The sequence below is a fragment of the Gracilinanus agilis genome, chromosome 2 (genome assembly GCF_016433145.1).
Source record: "Gracilinanus agilis isolate LMUSP501 chromosome 2, AgileGrace, whole genome shotgun sequence".
Classification (NCBI taxonomy): Eukaryota; Metazoa; Chordata; class Mammalia; order Didelphimorphia; family Didelphidae; genus Gracilinanus; species Gracilinanus agilis.
The window spans coordinates 134,134,355-134,156,969 of NC_058131.1; the positions used below are offsets into that span (position 1 = coordinate 134,134,355).

A 22,615-nucleotide genomic window follows, 5' to 3' on the forward strand; every position below is an offset into this window, starting at 1 on the left:
ATCCAGTACCAAATTGTTATGATGATTCTAACTTTGTACTATAGTTTGAGAATTAGTACCACTAGAATCTCTTCCTTCACATTATTTTTTCCACTAATTCTTTTGATATTCTTAATCTTATATCTCTCTAGATGAATTCTGTTATTATTTTTTATAGCTTTATAAAGTAAATCTTTGGTAGTTTAGTATGGCACTGAATAAATAAATTAATTTAGGTAACTGTCATTTTTATTATAGTGGCTTGGCCTACTCATAAGCAATTAGTATGTTCCCAATTATTTAGATGTCTTTTTGTATGAAAAAATGTTTGGAGGAAGCTGGGTCTTTCAGTGGATTGAAAGCCAGGCCTAGAAAAGGGAGGTCCTTGGTTCAAATCTGGTCTCAGACACTTTCTAGCCGTATGACCCTGGGAAAATCACCCAACCCTCATTGTCTAACCCTCACCATTCTTTTGCCTTGGAACTAATACAATGTATTGATTCCAAGATGGAAGGTAAGGGTTTAAAAAAAAAAAAAAGGAAATAAGTGTTTCGTAACTGTGCTTATTTAAAAAAAACAAAAAACAAACCAAAAAAAAACTGGAATTATTCTCTAAGTGTTTAGAATTCTCTTGAAAATCCACCTGATCCTTGTTTTTCACCTCCCCTTTTATGGCTTATTCAATTTATTTTTCCAAGACAGGGTCTTGGATTCTATTTCCTCTTCTGTTGACTTGGGCAATTTATATTTTTGTAAATAATTATCCATTTCACTTAAGATTGTCAGTTTTATTGGTATATAGCTGGGCGAATTGTTTTAATTTCATCCTCACTGGTTGTACATTTATCTTTTTTTGATAATGGTAATTTGATTTTCTTATTTACTTTTGAAAATTGAATCATACAAGGCCTACTTCTTTCACTTTTTTTCCTCATAAAAGTAGCTCCTAGTCTTATTTATTAGTTTAGTAATTTTTTTACTTTAAATTTTATTAACCTCTTTTTTGATTTGCCAGATTTCTATCTTGGTGTTTTATTGAGGATCATCAATTTGTTGTTTTTCTAGTTTTTTTAGTTGCATGTCCAATTTATTGATCTGCTAATTTTTTCTTTTACTGATATAAGTGGTTAGAGATATAAAATTTCCCCTAAGTACTGCTTGGGCTACATCTTACAATTCTGGTATATTGTCTTATTGTTGTCATTATCTTTAATAAATTTATTGGGATTTCTGTGATTTGTGCTTTGAATCATTCATTCTTTAAGATTATTTAAATTCCAATTAAGTTTAAATCTGCTTACAAGGCCCTTTATTGAATGTTAATTGTATTGCAATTTGGTCATAAACCATAGCTTCTAGTCAAACTGGCCTACTTCCTCAAGACACAATTCCTCAGATACAATATTCCACTTCTTGTTCCTAAGCTTTTATACCTGGAATTCAATCCTTCCTTACTTAAAATTCCCAGCTCCATTCAACATTCTGCTCAAACACCAATTCTATGAATCTTTTCCTGGGCTCTTTAGCTACAAGAGGGCTGTCCCCATTGATTTAATCTGCTTTGTATTTATTCATGTGTATGTGAGGTTTCCTTGGAAAGAATACAAGTTCCTTGAGGTCAGAGACTTATTTTTGTAGGCCTAGTCCAATGTCTTGCACAAAGTAGGTGCTAAGAAATTAACTAGCCCATTCATTCTAGCAAAGAATTCAGAATTATAAACAAGCATTTAGTAATCTGTTCATATCTTTTAACTTGGAGATCCTCCTACTAGGAATATATATGGAGGTTACTGATAGTAAGAAAAATCTGTATGAACTGATCCAACCATTTTGGAAAGCAATCTGGAATTATACTCAAAGAGTTATAAAATTGTGTGATTTGATCCAGAAATACCACTATTAGGTTTGTTTCCCAAGGTGATCAGGGAAAAAGGAAAAAACCCTATGTTTTTAAAAACAGTTATAGCAGTTCTCTCGGTGGTGCTGAAAATCTGGAAATTGAGGGATGGTTAACAAAGCCATGGCTTATGATTTCATAGAATACTATTAAACCATAAAAAATGACAAGCAGGTTAAAAAAAAAGTGGAAAGACCTGCACGAAATTATTAAGAGTGAAAGGAGCTGAACCAAGAGAACATTAAATATAGAAACAAAATATTATTTGAAGAATAACAGTAATCCAGAGAAAGAACAGATAAACAGAAATGAGCAAGACAGAATTTTATATAAATATCTTTTTTTTTGGTCAAATGATCCCTTCTATAGTGTGGTAAGGTGAGAGAAGAAGACATCTGAGAACTTTACTGTAACAAACAAATAAATTTAAAAATTAAAAAAAAAGAAAAGAAAAATAAGTATGAACAAAAATTTTTGGTGAATAACAGTCATAAAAATAAAGGACATGTATTGAAATACAAGGTAGGCTATAGTTGAGCAGCAAGAATAAGAAAAAAAAAGACAAGATAGCCCTTATGAATGTACTGGTATTATTGAGAAGTTAAGGAAATGAGAGGAAAGATGGTAGCATAGTGAGTAGATTCTCCATGGAAGAGTTTTGAAAAGATATACTAAGGCTTTTTTGAAAATCTGCCTCCAGTGAACAGAGTAGGCATATCAATGAAATAATAGATTCATCTAAGTAATGTCCAGGTTAAACTGTCAGTGAAATCATACCATATCAGGACTTTTTATACTGACAGACTGAGACGTCTTCCCCAGAAAACTTTTAATGTGATTTGTAGTGCAAATCCTTCCTTTTTAAAATCGATACTCTGTCTTAATGTTTTGCTTAAAGTTTCCACTCTTTTTCTTATTTTTATTTTTTTTTTAATTACAAGTGGTTTTCTGAGAGGGTTACTAAGGGAGGTATTAAGGAGAAAATTTAGGTGATTAAAACTAAAGATATCAATAAAAACTCATTCAAAAAAACTGACCCAAAATAAAAGAGTTGTGAGAAGACATCTCCCCTACCCCATAGTAGGGGGAGATTGAACACTACTACATGATATTTTTGGTGTGTTTTTCAGCTTAGTTGGATTTTTTCTCCCTTCTTCTTTAAGTTCTTGTTTTGAGAGAAGGCTCTCTGGGAAGAGAAGGAGGAAGGATACTGGGTCATAAGAACAACAATCTATCTTTAAAAAATGGAGTGGATGCCAATCAATTTTAGCACAATCTTTGTTCAAGTTAGAGGATTCAATAAAAAACCTTTTTCATGTCTTCTTCTAGTCTCATGACTGATGTTTCATCTTTATTAAGAATAAAAGATGACTTAAAAGAAGAGAAGTAATAATAAAATTTCAGGAGAATCAAGTTCAAAGTGAAATCAGGCCCTTACCTTCACAGAAAATATCACACCACCTTTAGGCTTAAATGAATTGAAAAGAGCCAGCAAGTCTTTTGCCTTTAATCTATCCCAGTCCATGTTGCAAACTGCTAATCGATGTGTAATCTGCATAATTGAAGATAAAAATAAATGTCATAATTTATAGTATTATGTGAAAACAAAACTACTGCAATTTTTTATTTTTAAACTTGCCTTAATATAAAAATTAACCAAAAAAAATTTTAAATGAGTTAAGAATTAGTGTATATGTACATAATAATATTTATATTAAATTTCTCAGTTCTATTTTTCTGGTTGTTTATTCATTTCAGTCTTCTCTTTAACAAAAATTTCTTAGGTTATTAAGGTAAAATGCTGATGGCTTTAGAAAGGTAAACTAATGGCTAAAGCAAGTAAATTATTAGCTGATCAAAGATATAATTATTTTCTATCAGTGAAATTTTTATTTAAGTCTGTAACAATAAGTGGTTCTATTAAAAAACTTACCTCATCTGCCCGAGGGGCATCTTTATCTAATTCTCTCCATGCATGCTCAAAACTAGGTTCCTTTGGAAAAAATTCAGTCATATCATCTTCTTCATCTTCTGAACTAGTTTCAATATTTCCTTTTCCTCTAGCTAAATCAGGGCCGCTGTCACTTTCATCATTATCTTCATCCTCATATTCTGAGGTTTCCTCATCATCTCCTACACTTCTATCTTCTGATTTTTCATCATCTTCCGTTTTACTATCATCTTCAGTATCTTCCTCTAATTCATCTTCATCAAATTCACTGGTATCTAAATAAGCATCACCGTTGTCAGCAATTATTAAAGGGGAAAAACTTCAAGCAAGTATAAATACCAAAATAAATGCAGTAAAAACATATTGAACCACAATAAAAAAATGTACCACTCTAGAAAAAAGAGGAAAAGTACAAATCATATCTTATAATCACCCAACATAATCCATCAAAAAAAGTATAAAGATAGAATGATGGATAAAGAGCAATGTAGCCAAAATTATGGAAACACACTGAGTTTTCTCCCCACCCCAAATCAAATTTCTTCCCAACAGATCTAGAAAATGGGCCATAATGAATGCTAATTTGGAAGTCCAAGAAAAATCACATTTTTGTTCAGCCTAGGTCAGTAAGGAGAGGCAAAGAGGTCTGCATACATTGAAGAAAGGGACACACCACAGTACAGGGAAAAGCTGTGCATCAGAGAAGGAAGTGGTCCTAAATTTGGAATGGAAGGTCCATGAACTCCTGGAAAATTTCTCCTTTCCTAGTTTTTCTCTTATTTGTATGAATACTCATTCTCAATCTCCTTTGCTACACTGTACCATACTCCAAGGCTCTGTACTAGCCCTTTTTGTTTGTTCTCTCTATGCTTTTCCCTTGATCTCAGTTTCCATGGGATTAAGTCTCCGTCCAGGTGAATTTTAAATGTACATATCCAGTTCCAATCTTTCAGCTACACTCAATTATCAACTAACTGCTCAAAATGGCCAAAACAGGGAACTCATAAGGGCACTCAGCCACAACTGTAAAGAAGAAGTAGAGATATTAGAATATGATACTGCAGAAGATGGATTTAGGATTATCACCAAGAATAAACTACTCAAGAAAAATGGAGAATAATACTAGAGGGGAGGAAAATGGATTTTTAAAGAAAGATATGACTTTTAAGCATTCCTAATGAAAAGCCTAGAGCTGAGTAGAAAATTTTAAGTACAAACATAGGACTCAAAAGAAGCAGAAAAAGGTAAATATGAGTGGGGAAACCATAAAGGATAAACAAGATTAAACAGTTTATATCTTTGAGTGGAAAGATTATCCATAACTCTTGGAATGTTAATGCCACTAAGGATATGGGAAGAAATTTAATTAGACAGAGGACTGGGGTGTAATTCTATTAAATTTATATGAATTCAAAGAGGAATGCATTGGAAGGGGAGGAAAGGAAGAGTAAGAACTGAGAAAAATTATCTTCCATAAATGGGGCACACAAGGAAGAGTTTATATAGAGAATAGGGAATGTAGGGGAGTGAGCAACACTTGAACTTCACCCACATCTCAACTAGTTGAAGAATGAGAAGAATATATATATATATACCCATACAATTGGGTTCAGAAATTCATCTTATGCAACAAAGCAAAAGGAGTATTGGGGGAAACAAGAGGAAAGAAAGCTAGATAAAGAAAGGAAATAGTCAGAAGCAAAGTATACCCTTAAAGGGGTGGAACAGAGATGGATTAGAGAAGCACTCAGCCAAGTTTTCTGAAATTCCCTTTAAACAGCTCTAAGATAAGTCCTCAAAACAAATGCTGGAGAGGCAGAACTAACAAAAAGTTGAGGACAGCAATATTCAAGCACCAAACAACTTAACTTAGCAAGTTGGCAGGAAAGGTCTCAGCAGGGTGGTGGCAGGACCTGGGAGTGCAGTACAGGCCAAACCTTGGGTATGGCTGCATGGGAAGCAGCAGCAGCTTCCAGAGTCTCAGCCTATAGGGGGGACCCTTTGCTGGTGCTAGGTTCAGGACCCTGTAGCATTGCCCAAAGTTCCAAGGCAGTCCCAGGGCCAAAAGGAACAACAATACTCGTGGTAAAGGGGAGCAGGGGGCTAGGCTGAGGCTCTATGAAGGAAAGAAGAGTGCTTGTATTGGTTCACAGGGGAATAGAGATCCTTGCCTCAATTCCTAGGCAGAGGCAAGCAATAGCAATTGCAGGTTTAGGAGAGTGAAGGGACCTAGTTACAGTCCCAGGGATAATAGGAGTGTTACTGCTGGTGGCTACAGGGGAACAAAGTCCCTACCCAGATAAATATCAGAGCACAGATCAGAAGAAAAGTGACTATACCTTTTCTTAGATTGGAAGCACCAAAAATCTACAGACCCACAGCGCTAGCTCTGAAAACAATAGCAGGAAAGGCCTGAAGCTTGGGACAGGGTCCTCTCCACCCAAGGAACAGAAATCAACTTAACTTTATGTTAAAAGTTGAGAAATGGGCTAGAAAATGAGCAAACAAAAAAGAACCTGATTATAACAAGCTACTATAGGGACAGGGGAAATCAAGAGACAATCCAGAAGAAGGCAAGAAATGTCAAAACAGCTACAAAGCCTCAAAGAACAATGTGAACTGGAAACAAATTAAGAAGATTTCTTTTTTCTTTTTAAACCCTTGTACTTCGGTGTATTGTCTCATAGGTGGAAGATTGGTAAAGGTGGGCAATGGGAGTCAAGTGACTTGCCCAGGGTCACACAGCTGGGAAGTGGCTGAGGCCGGGTTTGAACCCAGGACCTCCTGGTCTCTAGGCCTGACTCTCACTCCACTGAGCTACCCAGCTGCCCCCCAAGAAGATTTCTTGAAAGAGCTCAAAAAAGATTTTAAAGGTCAAATAAGAGTAGAGGAAAAATGGGAAAAGAAATAAGAGTAATGTAAGAAAATTATGAAAACTGTGTCAATGATTTGGTAAAAGAACAAAAATCTACTGAAGAGAAGACCATTTAAAGAAAGCAGAATTGGACAAATAAAAAAGAATAAAATATCTCACCAAAGAAAATAATTTCCTTTAAAAATTATAATTGGGGAAGTAGAAGCTAATGATTATATAAGAGGTCAAGAAACAATAAAACAAAATCAAAAGAAAGAAAAAAATGGAAGAAAAAGTGAAATGTCTCATTGGAAAAAGAACTGACTTGGAAAACGAGATTGAGAAGAGATAGTTTAAGAATTATTGTACTACTCGAAAACCATGATCAAAAAAAGAATCTACATACCATATTTCAAGAAATTATCAAGGAAAACTGCTCTGATGTTCTAGAATCAGAGGGCAAAACTGAAATTGAAAGAATCCACTTATCACCTCCTAAAAGAGATCCCCAAATTCTCAGACTCTGAGGTAAAGGAGAGAAAATACTGCAAAGTATGCAGAAAGAAAAAATTTAAATACTGTGAAGCTATAGTCAAGATTCAGATATTCTACACTAAAAGATTGGAGGTCTTGGAATTTCTGGAAAGCAAAAGAGGTATGATTACAACCAAGAACAATGTATATAGCAAAATTTAGTATAATCAGTCAGGTAAAGAAATGGATACTTAATGAAACAGAGGACTTTGAAACATTCCTGATACAAAGACCAGAGTTGAATAGACAATGTGGCTTTCAAATACAAAACTCAAGAGAAACAAACAAACAAAAAAGATAAACATTAAAGAGAAATCACAAGGAAACCAATAAGGTTAAAAAGCCTACATTCCTATGTGGGAAGATGATAATTGTAACTCCTAAGAATTTTTTCATTTTTAGGGCAGTAGGAGGGAGTTAACATAGAAAGAGGGCATGGGTGTGAGAATACTATGATTAAATCACTTAAAAAAATAAAATTAAGAGGTAAGAAAGAGGGATGTATTGGAAGAAGGGAAAAAGGAAAAATGAGAAAGATTATCTCACATAAAAGGAGCAAAGGAAGAGCTTTCACTTTGGAGAGGAAGACAGGGAGTGGTGGTGGTGACAGACTATGTTTTAATCTTATTCTCATTAGAACTGGACCAAAAAGGGAATAACATACATACTGGGTTGGGTACAGAAATCTTTCTTACCTAACAGGGGAGTAGAAGGAAGGGCAGGTTAAAAGAGGCAAAACAGACTTTTGAAGATTTAAAAGTAGAGAGACAGAGGGAACAAAGGAAAAAATAAGCTAGAAGGAAATACAGTTAAATAATCATACTTGTGAATGTGAATGGGATGAACTTATCCATAAAACAGAAGTGGATAGCAGAATGAATTAAAAACCAGAATCCAGCGATTATGTTGTTTACAAGAACCACACTTGAAACTGAAAGCCACACAAAGTTAAAATGAAAGGCTGGAGCAAAATCTACCATCCTTCAAATAAAGCAAAAAAAAAGCTGGGGCAGCAATCATGATCTCAAACAAAGCAAAAAGAGACGAAATTAAAAGAGATGAGCAAGGAAACTACATTTGCTATGAGAAAATTATTGTTGAACTGTAGTAATTCTCTATGAAAAATTTCTTAAACCTCAGGTTTGAAAGCTAATTTAATTTACTCCAAGGCCTCAAAGTCATCTCACTGAGCTGGCTTTTGTTAAGAGGCAAGGTGGAGATCTGCTCCTTTTTAATCTATAAACAAGAACTCTCTTAGGTAAGGGAAGCAGGCAAGCTCTAACTATTCAACTTTGCTGCCACTGTGCTAGCATAAGAGACCCACCTCTCCTGTGATGAAGTAATGAAGGAAGAATTGAACTCTCTAAGTCTATCTCTCTGTAAATATACACTAATAAGGACTGGCAAGGAAAGAATAAGGTAGATTTGTCAGGCCAGTCAGAAAAAGGACACAACTCTCTTTATAAGCAAGAAATAGAACTCACTTGAGTTTTCTTTTCAACATAGGAGGCTGGTGAAAGAGCCACCCTTTGTTAATAGATTCATATGGAGAACACCTCATATTCTTTCTTGGTTAAAAATCAGAAGGTTACAGGTAAAAGATACCCACAGAAAATGAAGTAATATCAATACTAAACATATATGCAACAAATGGCATAATATCCAAATTCTTAAAGGAAAAGTTAAATGAGTTATAGGAGGAAATAAACAATAAAATAATACTGGGGGGGGGGGGGGAGACCTCAACTTTCCTCTCTAAGAATTAGAAAAATAAGCCATAAAATAAGCAAGAAAGAAGTTAAGGTGAACAAAATTTTAGAAAATGTAGATAAGATTGAACTCTAGAGAAAATTGAATAGGAATAGAAAGGAATATATATCTTTTTCTCAGCTATACATGGAGCCTACACAAAAAAACCTAACCATGTCTTAGAACATAAAAAGCTCACAACCAAATACAGAAGAGCAGACATATTAAATACGTCCTTTTGAGGCCATAAATAAGTTACATTCAATAAAGGGCTGTGAAAACAAAGATTAAAAATTAATTGGAAACTAAGTGATCTAATCCTAAAAAATGATTAGGTCAAAGAATATATCATATAAACAAAGATTTTAGCTTGCCAAGTTCAAATCTGGCCTCAAACATTAGTTGTGTGAACTTGGGTAAATCAATGAATCCTGTTTGCCTCAGTTCCTCATCTGTAAAAATGAACTGGAGAAGGAAATGGCAACCTAATCCAGTACCTTTGCTAAGAAAACCTCAAATAGGGTCACAAAGAGTCATATATGCTTGAACAGGCAACAACTTATTTGAGGTTTCTGCTTTCTGAGTTTTCAATAATATGAGGTCAACTAGGAAGCTCCCAAAAGAGCCCAAAAGTATGTCTTGGCAACAGTCTACCCCTAGTAGTTAGTCACTTCTATTTTTACTTTCACTTTTTAAAGGGCCTTTTTTGGGGGGGAGGGGAGGTAGGGCAGGAGGAATGGCATGAGAGGCTGAGAAACTCTAAGCTGAGGGGAAGGAGTGTGGAGGAAGTACATAGATATATCAGTAGATGTTAATTTACATCTACAATTTTAGCCATCCACAGTAGGTCTTGGAAAGTAACCCCTGTGGAAGGCGGAGGAAAGGGCCTCCCTACTGTCTTTGAACCATTCTGAAACACAATATGAAACTACTACTAAAAAGTTATTAAACTGTGTACATCCTTTGACCCAGCCATACTGTTTTTAATCTATAACCAAAAGATATCAAAGAAAGTGGAAGAAGACCCTTAGGTACCAAAAGATTATTTAGCAACTATTTTTTGTAGTGGCAAAGAAATGAAAACTGAATAGATATCCATTATTTGGGGAGTTGCTGAACAGGTTATGATGTAAGCATGTGAATGATAGTATTGTGCTGTAAGAAATAATGAAGGGGAATATTTCAGAAAAAAACTTAGGAAGACTTGTATAAACAGGTGAAAAGGGAAGTAAGAAGAATCAGAACAATTTGTGCAATAACAACAATATTGTAAAGATAATCAACTTTGAAAAACAGTAACTCATCAACACAATGACCAACCAGAATTCCAAAGGTCTTATGATGAAACATGCTATCCATCTCCAGATGGAGTTGATGGACTCAAACTGCAGAACAAATTACATTTTCCTTTCTTTTTTGTGTGGACATGGCTAATGTAAAATTTTGTTTTGCATGATTATATATATTTACAATGGATATTTCTTTGCTTTCTCAGTGAAGGTTGGGGTAGGGAAGGGAAATAATCTGTGAGAGTGAAGTAAAATAAAATTGAACTGAATTTTTAAAAATTGGTAAAATAAAATTGAAAAAAGAAATCAGGCTCCCATTCTTTCCCCTCTGTATCTAACCCTAACTCAGCCAAACTGAATTAAGGTCAAGAATGTCTTCATCCTTAAAAATTTTGGTAGATGCTCAACTATAGAAATTTGTTTTTGGTAGTGACCATAAATATGTCAAAGTCAATGATTAGCAAGAAGATTCTAACTTTCAACATAAAATTGTATGGTTTTCAAAATTTTCTCATTAACTTAAACTAAGTTAATAATCTGTTATTTTTTTTTAGTTATTACTACTAAAATAGGAAGATGTTTACCATGCTATCAAAATACTTTAAAAAAATCTCTTTGAAATATTAGCTTTTTTAAAAAAAAAAGTTAAATACAAAAGCATACTACAGCCAGTAAAAACTTGAGACTTATTTTTTAACAAACCTGAATCATATTTCTCTTCCTCTTTAGGAGACGTCACCTTGGAAGATTTCACAATTTCATTAGTGTCCAATTCTGTTATCTTTAGTTTTCCTCTGGATGATGTATCTGTACTAAATAGGAAGGTATCTTTTTGATTCTTTATGTCTTTATTTGTCGATTCTTTTTCATCTTTTTGCAGATTATTTTTTGCATTAATTTTCTTAGTTCTATTTGAAAACTGTGTTTTCCAAGTATTTTCATAATCATCTGGCTTTTTTCCACTTCCAAAGCCTTTCTTTTGCTCAACAGTTTTGTTTTTTCCCTTATCATCAACCAATAATTCTTTTGAATTTCCTTTTTTAGTTTTCTGAGTACTTTTCTTTGTTTTTTTTGTGTGTGATGCTTCATCTTTATCTGAGAGAGCAGAATCTGAATCTGATAAGTCATAGTAACGTTTTAAATCCTCTGTACTACTATGATTTATGGGACGTCCTCTTTTATCCACAGAATATTTCAACTTGAACTTTTTTTCATGAAACATTGCTTGAAATCTTTTATCAATCTTAATTTTTCGGTCCTTTTCTGGCATTTCCCAAAATCTAGGATCCATTGTAACTCTTCGAAACCGCTCATCACTCATAATTTCTTCTTTTGATGCCATTTTAAAGCTTCTTTGTTGACCTCAAATCTAAATAAACTAAAAATAGAAAAATGAGTGAGATTTTAAGCTTACTAAACAAAAATCATTTTCAAGAAAACTTTGTTGAATCTTTTACACTTCCTATAAAATAAAAGCAAGGCAATAACACGAAACTATGCTAGAACAATGATTCTCTACAAAGAAATAGGTTACAGCTACATCCATAAATGTATCCTTAGTTCAATTTTGAAAAACTAATATTTTTAAGGTTTTTTAAAAAGCCACCCTAGAGGTCAGACCAGGTTTCTCACTTTTCTGGCTTAGAAAATTGTAACCCCAAATTGACACCCTGAACGTAAGGAAACCTCCAAAGGGATGTAGGAATGCCATTCCTTTTCAAGGAAATCTTAAACAATAAAGTTATCACTTAAAAAATAGTTGGGTTATAACACAACCTCCAATATACCAAATATCAATACGAATGCAGGGATTTCCATTACACCGTAAAATTTCAAAACTGAAATGTACCTAACAACCAGCGTTCTTTTCCTAACCTCAGGCTCCTGGGTTTACCGATTTACTGGTGATACGTGTGGAAAATTGTTGGGCACTTTTCCTAAAAGGGTGAGAGAGGGTGTGTGGCTTCCTAATCAGTAGCAATCTGCCCCACAACTTCCCAAATTCAGTGAGGAGAAATGAGGGAATAAAGAGCTCACCGGTGTAAGTGAGATTTAGGAAACTTAAAATTGTACGAAGATTTGTGAGACGCCTTATATTACATCTCATCTAAAGGGGAGAAAATTAAATCTCCGAAAAGTTAATAAACATTTACATAGCATTCTTTTGAGTCAGGCATCATGCTGCTAAGCGATTTACAATCACTATCTCATTTGGTCCTCACAACAACCCTGATGAATTGGTGGAGTTACAATTCCCATTTTACAGACGAGGAAACGTAAGCAAATGGGTTAAGTGCCTGGACCAGTAGTATCACACAAGCAAAAAAATATCTTTAGTAGGATTTGAACTCGTCTTTCTGACTCCAGGCCCAGAAGCCAAATCCACTGCGCCAACTTCTTATTTCGGGTCATAAAGCTTTTAAAGTGGCAGAGCCAGAACACGAGCCATTCACCCTACCTCACGCACGGTGAGAAAAAAAGCCCAGGAAACTGATAGGAACCAGCTACAATGACGAAGTCTTCTATTTCCGGAAAGAAGAGGAAAATCGAAGACGGGGACGACTATCACTCCCCGACGAGGTCAGGTGAATACTATCCACCATGGGAAGCAACTTTCTTTGAATCACTTACAATTCCGTCACCCAGATTCAGCAGCCCAGACCCTCAACTCACCTCTCAAAAACACCCTCACAGCCTCACGTGGAGAAACTCAGCTCCAGAACCCTTTGCGCCAAGCTCTGGAGCTACGGTAAGCGATCTGGGTCATACCGGGAGCTCCGCCAATTGAAATTTGTGTCGGCTGTTAGCATGGAGGCGCATGCGTATCGACGTATCGGCGCGTGGGCGCGTGCGTGTCCGTGCTTTGCGACGGCGGGCGAGAAGGTCGCGCTGAGGTTGAGAGTGGTGGGCCATCATGCTGCGGGCTGTCAGGCACCGGCGGTGGCTCCGTCTCCCAGCACCGGCGCCTTCTCGTGAGTCGGGCTGTGGGTGCGGCCGTGGCCAGCACAGCGGATCCCGGGGAACCTCCTCTTACCCTTCCCTGTTTGGCGGCGCCGTTCCGGGGGTCTTGAATGTTTTCGACCGAGTGTTGAAGAGGAAACAGAAGAACTGGGCGGCCCAGCAGCCAGAGCCTCTGAAGTATGACTATCTGAAGGAAGAGGTAAGTGTTTCGGCTCGGGAGGGCATGACTAAGGAGTCTTCCCTGGGTGCGACTCGCAGCTAGGCACGCTGAAACTGATCCAAGTTAGGGAATGGGCTACCTTCGTAGGTAAAAGCCTTGAACAGCCCCAGGGGGTTGAGGGCTGGGGGAACCTAATGGCTAGAGTTCTGGGACTCAGTCAGGTGGACATGTGAGTTGTTAGTTCTACAGCCAGTCATCAGGCATTTTAAGTGTTGTTGACACAAAAAAAGGGAAAAAAGTAGATTCCAGCATTTATTCTACAGGAATTCAACAGACATCTATTAATGTTTGATATGTTTGAGGTACTGTGTACTGGGAATAGAAAGACAAAACAGCCCTAGAAGAGCTTATTTACATTTTTTTGTAGCAAAGTTCAAATTCAGCCTTAATCACTATCACTACTATTATCTAGCATTTATATTCCTTTTTAAGACTTTGCGAAGCAATTTACATAAGTTAACTCACAACAAAACTAGGAAGTAGTTTCTATTAATATGCAGGTTTTACAGATGAGGAAATTAAGACTGGGGGAGATTGTTAGGAAGTATCAGTGGAGAAATTTGAATTCAAGTCTTCCTAACTTCAAGTCTCAACACTATTCACTTTAATCTCTCTAAGCCTTATATGTTAAAAACGATAATATAGTAATCTACTCACTCTTCCAGGGTTGTTTTCAGAAAGAGATAATATTTGCTGAATGTAACACAAATTTTAGCGGTTACTAGCTATTCACTTACTCCTCCAGACCTGCTTTATTGGATCAAATATATAAACTCATTTTTTTTTTCATTTAATTTTATTTTCAGTTCTAATCTCTCCCTTTTCTCAACCCCCTCCCCCACCTATTGAGAAGGCAACAAAACTCTTTTCAAATATGAAGTGGGCATACATTTTTAAATAACTGTATAAACTAGAAATAAAAACACTGTCTTATAAAATAAATTTTTCTCCTCTAAAAGAAAACAAACCTCTGCCACAAAAATAGATAAAGAGAACCCAGGATCAGGGAAATATTTGGAATGCCAAAAAACCCCTAAGTAGGATGTAAAAATATGAATAAAATGTTTAAGTAATTTAAAACTAGCTTATAGTAAAATACAACATGCTAACTTTAAATGTATCTGATACTTCTTAATGTACAGCAGTTGTACTTAAAGAATCATAAGAGTTAAAGGTGAAAGAGACCTTTGAGATCATGTCATTCAGCTTTCCCTTTTTGTAGATGAGGAAAATGAAGCCTGATTAAGTGAAATGATTTGCCCAAAGATGCAGGCAATTAACAGCTAAGGGCAACTAAGTGGTGCAAAATAGAGTGCAAGGCACGGAGACAGGAAGACCTGGGTTCAAATTCTCCCTCAGACACACCTTTGTGAGTACTAAGTCACTTAATCCTGTTTTCCTTAATTTCCGCATCTATAAAATGTGCTAGAGAAAGAATAGCAAACTTACCCCAGTATCTTTCCCAATAAAACCTCAAAAGGAGTCACAAAGAGTTGGACATGATTGAGACTAAACAACTGTAAAAGCAGCAGAGCTTTTTCATTTCTCTTCCTCTGTGTTTTAGATTAGAGCTTTGCTTCCTAGCAAACATAAGGTTTTGGGTTTCCCAAATTCTGCCACCTTTATTTGTACTAGGCTGACACTCAGTTACCAACAAACGTTATTATATGCCTACTCTATTCAGAGCACTGTTCTGAATCCTGGGGGATGCAGAGATAAAGGTCCCTACCATCTTGGAGTTTATATTCTATTTCGGAAGACAGCATAAGTACATATAAGGATATACAAAATAAAAGTAATTTAATGGGCAGCCACTACAAGCTATAGTAAAAACAAAAGTTTTAGGGAAAGAGAAACTTGTCTCTTCTCTCACCTTCAGCCCCTAGAAATTTTATAGATAACTGATTTAATTTTAGGTGTCTAAAGATGGAGACCTCTATACTATCTCTCTGATCTTATTGACTTTCTTAGGTTCTGCTATAGATGATTCACAAATCTCTGTATTGTAAAGGTTAAATTAAAGAGTTTGACAAAGTGAGGAGTGCAGTTTAACAGAAACTTTGTTTAATTTAAGAAAGAAATACAGATAGAAAGATAGAAAAGAGGAAAGATTATTAAACTTATACCTTATAAATATACCTAAAATTCCTAAAACTACCTAAAATTTCCTAAACCTATCTCTAACTATCTTCTGAGGACAATTTCTTCTGCCTGACCTATCTTAACCTACGCTATCTATAAATTATTCACTAACTACCTCACTTCCTAAAATAATAGACAGCCACCACTCACTCTTTCAATCAGTTTTCTGTAGCAACCCGACTATCAGTAGCCAACTGCCAGTAGCACCTTGCCTTCTTGCCTCAGAGACAGAATCTCCTGCTTTCTCAAAATCTCGGAGGCAAAAGACCCTCAACTGTTAGCAGCTACTTCCTTTCTCTTTACTCACCCACTGTCTCCCCTAACTTCCTGTCAGAGGGCGTACTACTTCCTCCCCTCAGACCTGGTCTCCCTGGTAATGAAATCTTCAGCTCTGGCTCACTGACTCCTGTCAGTTCTGATCTACTTAGAAATCCTGTTTTTTAGCCTCTTAAGAAGACAGAGGGAGAGGCTAAGAAAATCCCTTTAACAGTATCTAGCCCTGGTCTTTCTTCTGAGCTACAAGACCTACTTCACAACTGCATGCATACCCCCCTTTTACCCCACTCTCCCATGGTTCTATAAGTATCTCAAACCTAATATGCCCTAAACAGAACTCATTATTTTCCCTTATATACTTCCCTTTCCCTTTCCCTTTTCATTTTGATTCCACCTACTAGTCCCCTTTCCCTTAATTTGATCAAATAGTGGCTAGTTCACTTCCTAAAAAAGCATTTTTGTAATGCTTTGAGGCCTGCAGAGTACTTAAGTTATCTCATTTATTCCTCTCTATAACCTTCTAAGGTAGATACTATCATTATCTCTTTTTTGCAGATGAGGAAACTAGGCTGAAAGAAGTTAAATGACTTGCTCAGTGTCACAGCTAGTAAGTATTTGAGGCAGGATTTGAACTCAGATTCTCTTGACTCTCAAATCCAGCACATTCTCCTCTGCACTTCTACATTTGAAGTCTTTTGTCTTCTCATACTATAGCTAACCTAGTCAAGGCTTTCAGGACTCTTCTTGCCTGCACTATTTAACTCCCTGTCTCAGACCTCTTCCTTTTCCATTCATCCTGCATATAGCTGCCAGATTAATATTCTTGAAGCACAGGCCTTACATGACTTATCTCCTTTATAGCTTGGTGGATCTATTTTTCTTCCAATATAGAATGCACATTCCTTTGCTTGACATTGGAAGACCTTAGGAACATTTGGAGTTCATTGCTCTGCCCTTTAATCAGAGGTGCTGTAGGTAGTAGGAGATGGAGCATTGGGATTTTACAGGATGATGAGATTTTCTTGATAATTATTCCCCTTCATACACATTATTTCCAACCAAACTGGTTGCCTTCATACCTAAAGAAAGGAAGGAAATGAGCATTTATTAAGTGTCTTCTATGTACTGTGCTAAGTGTTTTACGGATAACTCATTTGGTTGTCACAATGGTGGGTGCTATCATTATCCTCATCATTTTATGAATAAGGAAACTGAGGCAGAGGTTAAGTGACTTGCCATGGATCACCCTAAATGTGTGAGGTAGAATTTAAATTCAGGTCTTTCTACTCCCAAGTCTAACATTCTGTCCACTGTAGTCACCTACATGCTAATATTCCATTTCCTTCCTCTGTGCTTTTTTCACAAACTATCCATAGTCCCTGGAATGCTTTTCTGCTTCACCTCTCTCTCATAACCTCAACTCTCTTCAAAGCTTCTTTTAAGTGCCACCTCCCATAGGAAGTCTTTCCTGATTCCTCCTCATTCATGTTCATGCCCCCACCCCCAATACCTAGGCCCTGGAATACACTCTTTCCTTACTTCTACCTCATAGACTGATGATGGCAAACCTATGACACACATGTCAGCACTGACATGCATTCGCCATTTTTGATGACATGCAGCTGCATGCAGCCACATACAGAGAAGTATGGAGCCACATGCCAAGGATGAAACATTTGTTGTAGTGTAGTGTAGACACTCTGTGCACTATAAACGACAATTCTACCTATATTATTTTACCTATTTTGGTTTATTAAATATAGTTACGTATTACAATTATACATTTTTGTTATTTAAATTATAAATATCACAAAATTATGGGTTGTTTTTTTTCTCGAAGTGACACACCATCCAAGTTATACTCGTTTTTTTTTGGCAAATTTTGACACACCAAGCTCAAAAGGTTGCCCATCATTGTAATAGACTCCCTTTTTTCTTTAAGGTGCATCTCAGGTACCATGTTCTTCGTGAAACTTCCTTATTACCCCTAACTGTTATCATTCCAAAACAACCTTATATTTAACTCCTTTGTATATATTTATTCATTTTATAGTTATGTTGAATATATTTACATATGTATTTGTAATGTTTGATGATCACCTGTGAATGAATTAACAATTATTTTATCCACAATGCAAGGATCAATGATTACTCCAAGGGACTCATGAAGAAAAAGGCTATCTTCTGTCATAAAAGGAGCTGATGGAGTCTGAATACAGATTTATTGTTCCTCACTTTATTTCCCCTGTGAATTTTTCCTTTGGTATAAGCCATGTATTCTTTTACAACATGATGAACTTGGAAATATGTATTGTATGATGACTCATGTACAAGATAAATCATTACCTGCCTTCTTGTGGAGGGGGAAGAATTTGGAAGGGGGAATGAAGGAGAAAACATTGATCACAAAATGTCAGAAAATAATTATTAAAAATTGTTAAGCATGTTAAAAATTAAAAATGTGAAGCAAAAATACATAAACATACACATTTACATATGTATTTACTATCTCATTTATAATAAAAGTTCCTTGCAAGTAGAGGTCATTTCATTCATTGTACTTATGTTCCCCAACTCCCTGCTGGCACATAGTAGATACTTTATATATATTTGTTTATTTTAAAATAATTTTTTGTCTTTACTTATCTATCTTTATACATGTTGTTTCTCTGTAGTAGACTAAGCTCCTCAAGGGCAAAGACTTTATTTTTTATCTTGTATTCCTAGCACCTAATGTTGGGCATGGCACATAGTAGGCTCTTAAACTCTTGAAATGAATTCTTATCAGGGAAGTTTGATCATCTTGTGATTGCTTTTTATTTCAGGTTGGTGGTCGTGTTGCTGACCGTGTATATGATATAGCCAGGTAAGGTAATGGTCAGCTTAAAAAAAGCATCTTCAGCTCTGAGCCAGAGATATTACTTTTGATTGTTCTGTCTTCTTTTGTGAGTTCTTTCTCTAGTGATGAAGACCATATCTTATCCACACCTCATTTTGTGTACTCTTTTCCATGCCATATATAATTCCTCCCAACATACTTGCTTAATTAACATTGTTTGGATAATAGTGGTATATGCTATCTGTCCATCATTTATCATTTATTTGTATTACATGACAGAATCATAGAATCTTAAAGTATCTTTACTGTAATTTATTATTAAAGAGGATACAAGTGGTCTTCTAGGTTCCACTTGTAAGTGCTCCAGTTGTAAGGCAATCTACAACTTCCAGAGGCAGCCCAGACTACTTTTAATAACTCAAATTATTAATATTATTATTATCATTATTTTAAAAATTATTAGAATGTTTTTCTATGGTTACATCATTCATGCATAATCTTTTCTACCTCCTTCCCATTCCCCTCCTGGAGCTGACAAGCTGTATCATTGTTCAAAACCTATTTCCATATTATTCATATTTGCAATAAAGTGATCTTTTAAAGCTAAAACCCCAATCATATATCCATTGAACACATTATCAATCATAAGTTTTTCTTTTGTGTTTCTACTCCCACAGTTCTCTTTCAATTTGGATAGTGTTCTGTCTCACAAGTCCCTCAGGCTGGAGCATTGCATTGCTACTAGTAGTTACATTTGATTGTGCCACAGTGTTTCAGTTTCTGTGTACAATGTTCTGGTTCTGCTCATTTCACTCTATCAATTCCTAGCGGTCTTTCATATAGAAGTCCTCCAGTTCATCATTCTTACAAAACAATAGTATTCCATCACCATCAGATAACACAATTTATTCAGCCATTCCCCAATCAATGGACACCTCCTCGTTTTCCAATTTTTTGTCGCCTCAAAGAGGCGACACTTATTTTATTAATAAGTATTTTATTAATTAATTTTATTAATTAAGTATTCACTTATTTTAAGTGTAAACTTTAGCTCTTTGCCACTTCCACCTATTACTTTTAGGTCTTCTCCCAGGGCCACAAAAAACACATCTAATTTTTTTTTCTAATTTTAGTCCTTCAAATACTTGAGAGCAGCTATTATGTCGTATGCCAAGTTTTCTCTTCTCTGGCCTAAACATTCTTAATTCCTTTAACCAGTGTTCATATGATGTGTCTTCCATCCTGAAAAAGCCCTCAGTTGATCTGTCCAACCCCAATATCTTATATCTCTTCAGTCCTTTGTAGCTAAACTTGAAAAGGCCATCTATGATAGATGCCTTCACTTTCCTCTCCTCTCACTTTGTTCTTAACACCTTAAAATCTGGTTTTCAACCATATTATTCCACTAAAGATAGCTCCTTCTAACATTACCATTAATCTCTTATTTGACAAATCCAGTGAGTGACCTTTTTCTTAACCCTTGCTCTTCTTGACCTTTCTGCAGCCTTTGACACTTGATGATTTTCTACTTTTTAAATACTAACTTTTCTGTAGTTTTTGGGACACCATTCTCACCTGGTTTTTCTCCTATCTATCTGGTCACTTCTCTGTTTCCTTTACTAGATCCTCCTTCAGATCACACCTTTTAACATAGGTGTTCCTCGGGGTTTTGTTCTGCTTCTTCTTTTCTCCCTCTCACTACTTCTCTTGATGATCTCATTAGCCCCCATGGATTTACTGTCTCTATGCTGATGACTCTCAGATCTACCTTTCTTGCCCCAAGCCTTCTTCTGACCTCTAATCTTGAATGTCCTTTTAGGTAGCTTAAATTATATGTCCAGTAGACATTTTAAAACAGAACCCATTATCTTTCCCCCTAAAACCTTTACCTCCAACTTCCCAATTACAGTAGAGAGTAACACCATCTTTCTAATCTCTCAGGTTTCCTCACTATCTCTAATCCCCCATATCTAAGCTGATGCTAAGGCTTGTTGATTTCACCTTTCTAACATTATTTAAATATTCCCCATTTCTTTCCTGACACTGCAGCCACACTAGTGCAGGTCCTCATCACCTCATGCCTTGATTATTGCAATAACTTACTTGTGGGTCAACCTGACACAAGTATCTCTTCATTCAGCCACTAATATCATTTTCCTAAAATATAGGTCTGAATGTGTTATTTATCCACCCCCTACTCAGTTAACCCCAGTGGCTTCCTTAAGCCTTTAGGAACAAATAAAAAATGTTCTGTCATTCAAAGCCTTTCATAACCTGACCTCTCCTTCTCTAGTTTTACATCTTACTCCCTGATATGGTACTTTTTTTATCTAGAGACACTGACTCTTGGTTATTCTTCATAGTCCGTTATGGAAATAATTTGGGGGGGGGGCAGGCTGGGTTCAACTGCTTCTTACTCTTCTGTCTTTACTGGCTTCTCTTTTCACACTTTCTTTTTAGGCATGTTCTGTGTGTATTGATATTCTCTGTCTGGATTAATTCCCCAATAATTAATTAACAGCTTTCCATCTCCCTTTTCCTCTCCTAACCCAGTGATATCCAACCCCTAGATATTAAAGTACAAATCTTTTTTCTTCAACTCTATGTACTCCTTCATTCCCATGTGTCTTCAGCTCTACTCTCCCAGTGTCTACTCTAGTTCTGCCTGCCCCCTTCCACTATGCTGTCTGGAAAACCATTCCATAATTTACAAACTTATTTTCATTTGAGACTTCTTTCTCTCTTTCTCCTTCTACTGTCATTTATAGATACTTGGCTTCTTCCTGATGCTACTTATGCCATTGCTAAACTTTCTAGTAATGGTTATAGTTTCATGTCTTTCAGTCACTGGGAGAGTAAAGAGGTGAGTAGAAAAAGAAACACTAAACCAGGCACTAGACTCATTAAAGAAGAAGGGAGAATGTCCAGGGGGTTAGTAAATAATGGACACCAGGATCTCAGGAGAGTGATAAATTTGGATGGTGTAGACTTCAAAGGAGAGGTTGTTGAGTCTTGTCAGTAGAGGGAAGCCTGGCATTGGCAGTGGGGATCAAAGAATATTCTACCACCTCTACAGAACTCAAAGCAAACCATGGGGGACAAAGAATATTCTATCACTTCTACAGAACTCAAAGCAAAACAGTCTAGATTGACTTTTTGACCAAAGCAAGCAAACTTTTCCATTTTTCACTCTTTTAGCATTCTGCTTCATCCAATGTCAATCTCTTCCTTTTTAGAAAAGCAGCAAAACTTAACTTTCCCATTTATGCTTTTCCCTCTGATCAGAGAAGGAGAATTTAACTAACTAATAAATGGAGATGAAAAGCAGTGGCTGAAATTAAAGCTCTGTTACAGTTTGTCTTCATTTACCAAATTAGGAACTACTAGCTGAAATCTTGCAAATTGATTGCTTCTGCTGCTGTTACTTCAAAAAACTCCTGTAGAATTGTTTTTGGTCTGTTTGCTGAATCATCCTCACTTTTCATTTCTTTAACTCTTGACCTTTTTAATAGCTTAAAATGGAACCTTCTGGTGCTATGACTCACCTTGCACTTATAGGGTAATTTTTCAATAAATTTCACTTAAAAATATAAAGAATTTTTACTTAATCATTCCTGTCTCCAAATAGGTAAGTAGTTTCTTTTTTAACCCTTTACCTTCTATCTTAGAATCAATTCTGTGTATTGGTTCCAAGACAAAAGAGTGGTAATAGCTAGGGCTGTGGGGGTAAGTGACTTGCTCAGGGTTACACAGCTAGGAAGTGTCTTGAGGTCAAATTTGAACCCAGGACCTCCCATCTCTGGACCTGGGTCAACACTGAGCCACCTACCTGCTACCATATATAATTTCTTATGTTTTGAGTTTGTCTCTTAAATCTTAAAAGCTATATGTGGATTAACTTAGAGGCCCGAAAGCCCTGCAGCT

The 22,615-nt window shown here is 36.0% G+C and overlaps 2 protein-coding genes across 5 annotated transcripts in view; one reads left to right on the top strand and one right to left on the bottom strand.

Moving 5' to 3' along the window:
- Positions 1 to 13,016, bottom strand: part of ESF1 (ESF1 nucleolar pre-rRNA processing protein homolog) — a 99,792-nt gene extending 86,776 nt beyond the window's left edge. For both annotated transcript variants that reach the window (XM_044663411.1, XM_044663412.1), the window contains exons 1-4: positions 12,927 to 13,016; positions 10,956 to 11,631; positions 3,810 to 4,102; positions 3,315 to 3,428 (exon numbers count right to left, since the gene is read on the bottom strand). In XM_044663411.1, coding sequence (XP_044519346.1) covers positions 3,315 to 3,428; positions 3,810 to 4,102; positions 10,956 to 11,595 — 1,047 coding nt within the window. In that variant the 5' untranslated portion in view covers positions 11,596 to 11,631; positions 12,927 to 13,016. The remainder of the gene's footprint in view (positions 1 to 3,314; positions 3,429 to 3,809; positions 4,103 to 10,955; positions 11,632 to 12,926) is intronic.
- A 145-nt stretch (positions 13,017 to 13,161) lies between these two features.
- NDUFAF5 (NADH:ubiquinone oxidoreductase complex assembly factor 5) overlaps positions 13,162 to 22,615 on the top strand; it is a 37,267-nt gene continuing 27,813 nt past the window's right edge. For all 3 annotated transcript variants that reach the window (XM_044663414.1, XM_044663413.1, XM_044663415.1), the window contains exons 1-2: positions 13,162 to 13,413; positions 18,678 to 18,718. In XM_044663414.1, coding sequence (XP_044519349.1) covers positions 13,168 to 13,413; positions 18,678 to 18,718 — 287 coding nt within the window. In that variant the 5' untranslated portion in view covers positions 13,162 to 13,167. The remainder of the gene's footprint in view (positions 13,414 to 18,677; positions 18,719 to 22,615) is intronic.